Genomic DNA, 10,811 nt, shown 5'->3' with positions numbered 1-10,811 from the left:
AACTACAGACTCGGGGACTTTCTTCTTGGCGGATCGCGTCCAACTGTTAGGTGTGTTTTTAATACACTGCCACCTACCGGACTGGAGTGAGAGGGAAGTTCTCATTTACAACTGCGACCCTGACCACGATAAAGCAAAGCAGTTCGACACAAAACAACAACACAGAGTTACACATGGAGTAAAACAAAACATACAGTCAATAATACAGTAGAAACATAAGTCTATATACGATGTGAGCCAATGAGGTGAGATAAGGGAGGTAAAGGCAAAAATATCTACATTCAATTCCCCTTCATTAGTCTTGTTCCTCTAAGAAATATTAATTAGATTAAGGATTAATTAAATAGAGCCCCTTGACATCACCGTCTATACTAATTTTTAAAAAGCCACTTACCCATTCCCACACACTTTGACCCCTATCTGCTCGTTTCACCATGCCAACGGTCTGATAGGACGGGACACCCCCCCCCCCCCTCAACACACTAACTCTTCTGAAGTCAACATTTCATATACCCCAAAATACATCTCTGCAGTTGCCACCACAGCATCTATTTTTTCCTGTTGTTTTTACATTCCGTTTATGTGGTACAGATTTATATCCATTGTTATGAATGCTAAGATCTGTCTCGGCCTCCAGTATTTATGCTGCAGTAGTTTATGTGGTACAGTGTTATAACCATTGTTATGAATGCTAAGATCTGTCTCGGCCTCCAGTATTTATGCTGCAGTAGTTTATGTGGTACAGTGTTATAACCATTGTTATGAATGCTAAGATCTGTCTCAGCCTCCAGTATTTATGCTGCAGTAGTTTATGTGGTACGGTGTTATAACCATTGTTATGAATGCTAAGATCTGTCTCAGCCTCCAGTATTTATGCTGCAGTAGTTTATGTGGTACAGTGTTATAACCATTGTTATGAATGCTAAGATCTGTCTCAGCCTCCAGTATTTATGCTGCAGTAGTTTATGTGGTACAGTGTTATAACCATTGTTATGAATGCTAAGATCTGTCTCAGCCTCCAGTATTTATGCTGCAGTAGTTTATGTGGTACAGTGTTATAACCATTGTTATGAATGCTAAGATCTGTCTCAGCCTCCAGTATTTATGCTGCAGTAGTTTATGTGGTACAGTGTTATAACCATTGTTATGACTCTCTTCTCTGTATACATCAATGAGGTCGCTCTTGCTGCTGGTGAGTCTCTGATCCACCTCTACGCAGACGACACCATTCTGTATACTTCCGGCCCTTCTTTGGACACTGTGTTAACAACCCTCCAGGCAAGCTTCAATGCCATACAACTCTCCTTCCGTGGCCTCCAACTGCTCTTAAATACAAGTAAAACTAAATGCATGCTCTTCAACCGATCACTACCTGCACCTACCCGCCTGTCCAACATCACTACTCTGGACGGCTCTGACTTAGAATACGTGGACAACTACAAATACTTAGGTGTCTGGTTAGACTGTAAACTCTCCTTCCAGACCCATATCAAACATCTCCAATCCAAAGTTAAATCTAGAATTGGCTTCCTATTTCGCAACAAAGCATCCTTCACTCATGCTGCCAAACATACCCTTGTAAAACTGACCATCCTACCAATCCTCGACTTTGGCGATGTAATTTACAAAATAGCCTCCAATACCCTACTCAACAAACTGGATGCAGTCTATCACAGTGCAATCCGTTTTGTCACCAAAGCCCCATATACTACCCACCATTGCGACCTGTACGCTCTCGTTGGCTGGCCCTCGCTTCATACTCGTCGCCAAACCCACTGGCTCCATGTCATCTACAAGACCCTGCTAGGTAAAGTCCCCCCTTATCTCAGTTCGCTGGTCACCATAGCATCTCCCACCTGTAGCACACGCTCCAGCAGGTATATCTCTCTAGTCACCCCCAAAACCAATTCTTTCTTTGGCCGTCTCTCTTTCCAGTTCTCTGCTGCCAATGACTGGAACGAACTACAAAAATCTCTGAAACTGGAAACACTTATCTCCCTCACTAGCTTTAAGCACCAACTGTCAGAGCAGCTCACAGATTACTGCACCTGTACATAGCCCACATATAATTTAGCCCTATCAACTACCTCTTTCCCAACTGTATTTAATTTATTTATTTATTTTGCTCCTTTGCACCCCATTATTTTTATTTCTACTTTGCACATTCTTCCATTGCAAAACTACCATTCCAGTGTTTTACTTGCTATATTGTATTTACCTTGCCACCAAGGCCTTTTTTTGCCTTTACCTCCCTTCTCACCTCATTTGCTCACATTGTATATAGACTTGTTTATACTTTATTATTGACTGTATGTTTGTTTTACTCCATGTGTAACTCTGTGTTGTTGTATCTGTCGAACTGCTTTGCTTTATCTTGGCCAGGTCGCAATTGTAAATGAGAACTTGTTCTCAACTTGCCTACCTGGTTAAATAAAGGTAAAATAAAAAAAAATAAAAAAATGAATGCTAAGATCTGTCTCAGCCTCCAGTATTTATGCTGCAGTAGTTTATGTGGTACAGTGTTATAACCATTGTTATGAATGCTAAGATCTGTCTCAGCCTCCAGTATTTATGCTGCAGTAGTTTATGTGGTACAGTGTTATGACCATTGTTATGAATGCTAAGATCTGTCTCAGCCTCCAGTATTTATGCTGCAGTAGTTTATGTGGTACAGTGTTATAACCATTGTTATGAATGCTAAGATCTGTCTCAGCCTCCAGTATTTATGCTGCAGTAGTTTATGTGGTACAGTGTTATAAACATTGTTATGAATGCTAAGAAGCCAACCTTTACTGAAGTATAAATCAAGCGTTTGCTGATCCCTAATGCGCTGGAACAAATTCTACTACTCACAGGGATCCTCTTAGGATCCCCCTCGCCCCGTGACCCATCCTCCTCGACTTTCTTCACTGCCTCAGCATACAACACCTTCTGCACGACTCTGACTCTGGCCATTTTAACCTGCCTCTCTCACACCGGAGACTTTCTGATCCCCAGCAACATCACCCCCTCTACAGTTAACACACACAACATTATCCACCTTCTGATACCCAACAACATCACCCCCTCTACAGTTAACACACACAACATTATCCACCTTCAGATACCCATCGAGGAGAGGAGTAAAACTCATCCATTCATCTATTAACAAGTTGACTCTCTCTCTAACAGGTAAACTCATCCATTCATCTATTAACAAGTTGACTCTGTCTAACAGGTAGACTCATCCATTTACCTATTAACAAGTTGACTCTCTCTCTAACAGGTAAACTCATCCATTCACCTATTAACAAGTTGACTCTGTCTAACAGGTAAACTCATCCATTTATCTATTAACAAGTTGACTATCTCTCTAACAGGTAAACTCATCCATTCACCTATTAAGAAATTCACACTCTATAACAGGTAAACTCATCCATTCCCCTATTATATAACAATCATGGTGAATCAAACAATCATCCCTCATGGTGATTTATCATGTTCTGGTCCCTTTACCATGCTCTGGCCCCTTTACCATGCTCTGGCCCCTTTACCATGCTCTGGTCCCTTTACCATGCTCTGGCCTCTCATGGTGATTTATCATGCTCTGGTCCCTTTACCATGCTCTGGCCTCTCATGGTGATTTATCATGCTCTAGTCCCTTTACCATGCTCTGGTCCCTCTGGTCCTTTTACCATGCTCTGGTCCCTCTGGTCCCTTTACCATGCTCTGGTCCCTTTACCATGCTCTGGTCCCTCTGGTCCCTTTACCATGCTCTGGTCCCTTTACCATGCTCTGGTCCCTCTGGTCCCTTTACCATGCTCTGGTCCCTTTATCATGCTCTGGTCCCTCTGGTCCCTTTACCATGCTCTGGTCCCTTTATCATGCTCTGGTCCCTCTGGTCCCTTTACCATGCTCTGGTCCCTTTACCATGCTCTGGTCCCTTTACCATGCTCTGGTCCCTTTACCATGCTCTGGCCCCTTTAACATGCTCTGGCCCCTTTACCATGCTCTAGTCCCTTTACCATGCTCTGGCCCCTTTACCATGCTCTGGTCCCTTTACCATGCTCTGGCCTCTCATGGTGATTTATCATGCTCTAGTCCCTTTACCATGCTCTGGCCTCTCATGGTGATTTATCATGCTCTAGTCCCTTTACCATGCTCTGGCCTCTCATGGTGATTTATCATGCTCTGGTCCCTTTACCATGCTCTGGTCCCTTTACCATGCTCTGGCCCCTTTACCATGCTCTAGTCCCTTTACCATGCTCTGGTCCCTTTACCATGCTCTGTTCCCTTTACCATGCTCTGGCCCCTTTACCATGCTCTGGCCCCTTTATCATGCTCTGTTCCCTTTACCATGCTCTGGTCCCTCTGGTCCCTTTACCATGCTCTGGTCCCTCTGGTCCCTTTACCATGCTCTGGCCTCTCATGGTGATTTATCATGCTCTAGTCCCTTTACCATGCTCTGGCCTCTCATGGTGATTTATCATGCTCTAGTCCCTTTACCATGCTCTGGCCTCTCATGGTGATTTATCATGCTCTAGTCCCTTTACCATGCTCTGGCCTCTCATGGTGATTTATCATGCTCTGGTCCCTTTACCATGCTCTGGCCTCTCATGGTGATTTATCATGCTCTAGTCCCTTTACCATGCTCTGGCCTCTCATGGTGATTTATCATGCTCTGTTCCCTTTACCATGCTCTGGCCTCTCATGGTGATTTATCATGCTCTGTTCCCTTTACCATGCTCTGGCCTCTCATGGTGATTTATCATGCTCTGGTCCCTTTACCATGCTCTGGCCTCTCATGGTGATTTATCATGCTCTGGTCCCTTTACCATGCTCTGGCCTCTCATGGTGATTTATCATGCTCTGGTCCCTTTACCATGCTCTGGCCTCTCATGGTGATTTATCATGCTCTAGTCCCTTTACCATGCTCTGGCCTCTCATGGTGATTTATCATGCTCTGTTCCCTTTACCATGCTCTGGCCTCTCATGGTGATTTATCATGCTCTGGTCCCTTTACCATGCTCTGGCCTCTCATGGTGATTTATCATGCTCTAGTCCCTTTACCATGCTCTGGCCTCTCATGGTGATTTATCATGCTCTGTTCCCTTTACCATGCTCTGGCCTCTCATGGTGATTTATCATGCTCTAGTCCCTTTACCATGCTCTAGTCCATTTACCATGCTCTGGCCTCTCATGGTGATTTATCATGCTCTGGTCCCTTTACCATGCTCTGGCCTCTCATGGTGATTTATCATGCTCTAGTCCCTTTACCATGCTCTGGCCTCTCATGGTGATTTATCATGCTCTAGTCCCTTTACCATGCTCTGGCCTCTCATGGTGATTTATCATGCTCTAGTCCCTTTACCATGCTCTGGCCTCTCATGGATATTTATCATGCTCTGTTCCCTTTACCATGCTCTGGCCTCTCATGGTGATTTATCATGCTCTAGTCCCTTTACCATGCTCTGGCCTCTCATGGTGATTTATCATGCTCTGGTCCCTCTGGTCCCTTTACCATGCTCTGGCCCCTTTACCATGCTCTGGTCCCTTTACCATGCTCCGGCCCCTTTACCATGCTCTGGCCCCTTTACCATGCTCTGGTCCCTTTACCATGCTCTGGCCCCTTTACCATGCTCTGGTCCCTCTGGCCCCTTTACCATGCTCTGGTCCCTTTACCATGCTCTGGTCCCTTTACCATGCTCTGGTCCCTCTGGTCCCTTTACCATGCTCTGGCCCCTTTACCATGCTCTGGTCCCTCTGGCCCCTTTACCATGCTCTGGTCCCTCTGGCCCCTTTACCATGCTCTGGCCCCTTTACCATGCTCTGGTCCCTCTGGTCCCTTTACCATGCTCTGGTCCCTTTACCATGCTCTGGTCCCTTTACCATGCTCTGGTCCCTCTGGTCCCTTTACCATGCTCTGGTCCTTTTACCATGCTCTGGTCCCTTTACCATGCTCTGGTCCCTTTACCATGCTCTGGTCCCTCTGGTCCCTTTACCATGCTCTGGTCCCTTTACCATGCTCTGGTCCCTCTGGTCCCTTTACCATGCTCTGGTCCCTCTGGTCCCTTTACCATGCTCTGGTCCCTCTGGTCCCTTTACCATGCTCTGGTCCCTTTACCATGCTCTGGTCCCTTTACCATGCTCTGGTCCCTTTACCATGCTCTGGTCCCTTTACCATGCTCTGGTCCCTTTACCATGCTCTGGCCCCTTTACCATGCTCTGGCCCCTTTACCATGCTCTGGCCCCTTTACCATGCTCTGGCCCCTTTACCATGCTCTGGTCCCTTTACCATGCTCTGGTCCCTTTACAACACAGTAATTTAGTGGTGATATTGGCCCTTTACAACACAGTAATTTAGTGGTGATATTGTCCCTTTACAACACAGTAATTTAGTGGTGATATTGTCCCTTTACAACACAGTAATTTAGTGGTGATATTGTCCCTTTACAACACAGTAATTTAGTGGTGATATTGTCCCTTTACAACACAGTAATTTAGTGGTGATATTGTCCCTTTACAACACAGTAATTTAGTGGTGATATTGGCCCTTTACAACACAGTAATTTAGTGGTGATATTGTCCCTTTACAACACAGTAATTTAGTGGTGATATTGTCCCTTTACAACACAGTATTTTAGTGGTGATATTGTCCCTTTACAACACAGTATTTTAGTGGTGATATTGTCCCTTTACAATACAGTAATTTAGTGGTGATATTGTCCCTTTACAACACAGTAATTTAGTGGTGATATTGTCCCTTTACAACACAGTAATTTAGTGGTGATATTGTCCCTTTACAACACAGTAATTTAGTGGTGATATTGTCCCTTTACAACACAGTAATTTAGTGGTGATATTGTCCCTTTACAACACAGTAATTTAGTGGGGATATTGTCCCTTTACAATACAGTAATTTAGTGGTGATATTGTCCCTTTACAACACAGTAATTTAGTGCTGATATTGTCCCTTTACAACACAGTAATTTAGTGGTGATATTATTGACTACTGTCTTCTATAGGGATTTAGTGGTGATATTGTCCCTTTACAACACAGTAATTTAGTGGTGATATTGTCCCTTTACAATACAGTAATTTAGTGCTGATATTGTCCCTTTACAACACAGTAATTTAGTGGGGATATTGTCCCTTTACAATACAGTAATTTAGTGGTGATATTGTCCCTTTACAATACAGTAATTTAGTGGTGATATTGTCCCTTTACAACACAGTAATTTAGTGGGGATATTGTCCCTTTACGACACAGTAATTTAGTGGGGATATTGGCCCTTTACAATGCAGTAATTTAGTAGAAGTTTTTTTTATCGGGGCGGCAGGGTAGCCTAGTGGTTAGAGCGTTGGACTAGTAACCGGAAGGTTGCAAGTTCAAACCCCGGACTGACAAGGTACAAATCTGTCGTTCTACCCCTGAACAGGCAGTTAACCCACTAGGCTGTCATTGAAAATAAGAATTTGTTCTTAACTTGCCTAGTTAAATAAAGGTTAAATAAAGGTTAAATAAAGGTTAAATAAAGGTTAAATAAAGGTTAAATAAAGGTTAAATAAAAATAAAACATCCTGAAAGATGTACAGCATTTTTATTCAGGTGTATTTATTAACAAACTAAACAACATCCACGTGATGTAAACAGTCTGACAAACTAAACAGTCTGACAAACTAAACAGTCTGACAAACTAAACAACATCCACATGATGTAAACAGTCTGACAAACTAAACAGTCTGACAAACTAAACAACATCCACATGATGTAAACAGTCTGACAAACTAAACAACATCCACATGATACAAACATGGTCCAGTAAACAGTCTGACAAACTAAACAACATCCACATGATGTAAACAGTCTGACAAACTAAACCTTGTACGTTACTGTACTGAAAACAGATTCCAGAGTCTTAACTAATCAGTTTGTCAATCGACTTGGTGTCCAATCACTGACACGTTATATATATATGTAGACTACTGCTGTAGTATTCAACTCTAACCCAGGTTAAATAAAGGTTAAATAAAGGTTAAATAAATATAAATACAAATGGGATCCGGCTGGGTTTCTGTTCAACCTGATAATTAACACACTTTGTTGTGAAAGGTCTAAATCGGTCCCTGATTGAAATGGAAACAAAGTAGTGGGACTGGATTTGCCAAGATGTCTCTTTCTACCTTCCTCCCCGTGTCTCTTCCTGCTATACTATAACGTTTCATAATGCCCCCGTGTCTCTTCCTGCTATACTATATATATATATATATATATATATATATATATATATATATATATATACACAGGGGACTCAGCGGGGTAGCTTGTTCCTTCTAACAGGGTATTCAGCAGGGTAGCTTGTTCCTTCTAACAGGGTATTCAGCAGGGTAGCTTGTTCCTTCTAACAAGGGACTCAGCGGGGTAGCTTGTTCCATCTAACAGGGGACTCAGTGAGGTAGCTTGTTCCTTCTAACAGGGGACCCAGCGGGGTAGCTTGTTCCTTCTAACAGGGGACTCAGTGGGGTAGCTTGTTCCTTCTAACAGGTTGGTAGCTTGTTCCTTCTAACAGGGGACTCAGTGCTAAGGGCTGTACTAAGGGCTGTACTAAGGGCTGTATCCAGGCTGTTCTAAGGGCTGTATCCAGGCTGTACTAAGGGCTGTACTAAGGGCTGTACTAAGGGCTGTACTAAGGGCTGTATCCAGGCTGTACTAAGGGCTGTATCCAGGCTGTACTAAGGGCTGTATCCAGGCTGTACTAAGGGCTGTACTAAGGGCTGTATCCAGGCTGTACTAAGGGCTGTACTAAGGGCTGTACTAAGGGCTGTATCCAGGCTGTACTAAGGGCTGTACTAAGGGCTGTACTAAGGGCTGTACTAAGGGTTGTATCCAGGGTGTACTAAGGGCTGTATCCAGGCTGTACTAAGGGCTGTACTAAGGGTTGTATCCAGGGTGTACTAAGGGCTGTATCCAGGCTGTACTAAGGGCTGTACTAAGGGCTGTATCCAGGCTGTACTAAGGGCTGTACTAAGGGCTGTATCCAGGCTGTACTAAGGGCTGTACTAAGGGCTATATCCAGGCTGTACTAAGGGCTGTATTCAGGCTGTACTAAGAGCTGTATTCAGGCTGTACTAAGGGCTGTATCCAGGCTGTACTAAGGGCTGTACTAAGGGCTGTACTAAGGGCTGTTTCCAGGCTGTACTAAGGGCTGTACTAAGGGCTGTATCCAGGCTGTACTAAGGGCTGTACTAAGGGCTATATCCAGGCAGTACTAAGGGCTGTATTCAGGCTGTACTAAGGGCTGTATCCAGGCTGTACTAAGGGCTGTATCCAGGCTGTACTAAGGGCTGTATCCAGGCTGTACTAAGGGCTGTATCCAGGCTGTACTAAGGGCTGTATCCAGGCTGTACTAAGGGCTGTATCCAGGCTGTACTAAGGGCTGTATCCAGGCTGTACTAAGGGCTGTATCCAGGCTGTAGTAAGGGCTGTATCCAGGCTGTACTAAGGGCTGTACTAAGGGCTGTACTAAGGGCTGTATCCAGGCTGTAGTAAGGGCTGTATCCAGGCTGTACTAAGGGCTGTATCCAGGCTGTACTAAGGGCTGTATCCAGGCTGTACTAAGGGCTGTATCCAGGCTGTACTAAGGGCTGTATCCAGGCTGTACTAAGGGCTGTATCCAGGCTGTACTAAGGGCTGTATCCAGGCTGTACTAAGGGCTGTACTAAGGGCTGTATCCAGGTTGTACTAAGGGCTGTATCCAGGCTGTACTAAGGGCTGTATCCAGGTTGTACTAAAGGTAATAGTCACCACCTCAGGCCTTACTAATTAAATTCTACTACAGGTCAGTCCCTGATCATACGTTTTCCAGCAGGCTGTAACATGAGTTGGTCTTTAAACCCATCCACAATGTGCTGCAGTCTGGTGTAACAGTCTAATCTCTAGACTTCAGGGCGAAGAGGGGTTTGAGTCCCATCTCAAACCACCCTCCGTCTATGCCCCTACTATCTGTCTCCATCTCTACACGCTGTACCGTCCAAATTTAAATAAAGATGATTAAGGAGGTTGGAATTCCCATCTCCTTTAAAATAATAATAATAAAAACTCCATCGAGAGAGAGAGAGAGTCGTGTCTCTCGCTCTCTCACTCTTCTCTTTTCAAAATAAACTTTAATTAACCAGAACGTCCTAACCAACCCAGTACTGTCTTAGGTGGCCTCCTGATCTTCTAGAGCATCAACAGCCTGTCTTCCCTCCTCTCTCTCCTGATCTTCTAGAGCATCAACAGCCTGTCTTCCCTCCTCTCTCTCCTGGTCTTCTAGAGCATCAACAGCTTGTCTTCCCTCCTCTCTCTCCTGGTCTTCTAGAGCATCAACAGCCTGTCTTCCCTCCTCTCTCTCCTGGTCTTCTAGAGCATCAACAGCCTGTCTTCCCTCCTCTCTCTCCTGATCTTCTAGAGCATCAACAGCCTGTCTTCCCTCCTCTCTCTCCTGGTCTTCTAGAGCATCAACAGCCTGTCTTCCTCCTCTCTCCGTCTCTGATCCAGGACCCAGTAAAGGTTGCATCTCCATCATTTCAACTCTGTTACTCCCAGACTCATCTGTTGAAATAAAATATAGAAAGGATGATTCAGAAGGAAACAACAACATTCACACAGAATAACCTGACCAGTAATTACACATTAGACTCATAAAGCCTGAGGTCTACTCTCCCTGAGGACAACAACATTAATAACCTGACCAGTAATTAAACATTAGACTCATAAAGCCTGAGGTCTTCTCTCCCTAAGGACAACAACATTAATAACCTGACCAGTAATTACAGTACACATTAGACTC

The 10,811-nt window shown here is 44.2% G+C and overlaps 1 protein-coding gene across 1 annotated transcript in view; it reads right to left on the bottom strand.

Annotated features, from left to right (window-relative positions):
• Positions 1 to 9,665: 9,665 nt before the first annotated feature.
• The window catches only part of LOC110517776 (butyrophilin subfamily 2 member A1), a 59,514-nt gene continuing 58,368 nt past the window's right edge, over positions 9,666 to 10,811 (bottom strand). The window contains exon 6 of the mRNA XM_036972523.1: positions 9,666 to 10,573. Within this exon, the coding sequence (XP_036828418.1) occupies positions 10,182 to 10,573 (392 nt within the window). The 3' untranslated portion in view covers positions 9,666 to 10,181. The remainder of the gene's footprint in view (positions 10,574 to 10,811) is intronic.

The sequence above is a fragment of the Oncorhynchus mykiss genome, unplaced genomic scaffold, assembly GCF_013265735.2.
Source record: "Oncorhynchus mykiss isolate Arlee unplaced genomic scaffold, USDA_OmykA_1.1 un_scaffold_169, whole genome shotgun sequence".
Classification (NCBI taxonomy): Eukaryota; Metazoa; Chordata; class Actinopteri; order Salmoniformes; family Salmonidae; genus Oncorhynchus; species Oncorhynchus mykiss.
The sequence above is the reverse complement of the archived record's forward strand: the minus strand, read 5'-3'. Positions and strand labels throughout refer to the sequence as shown.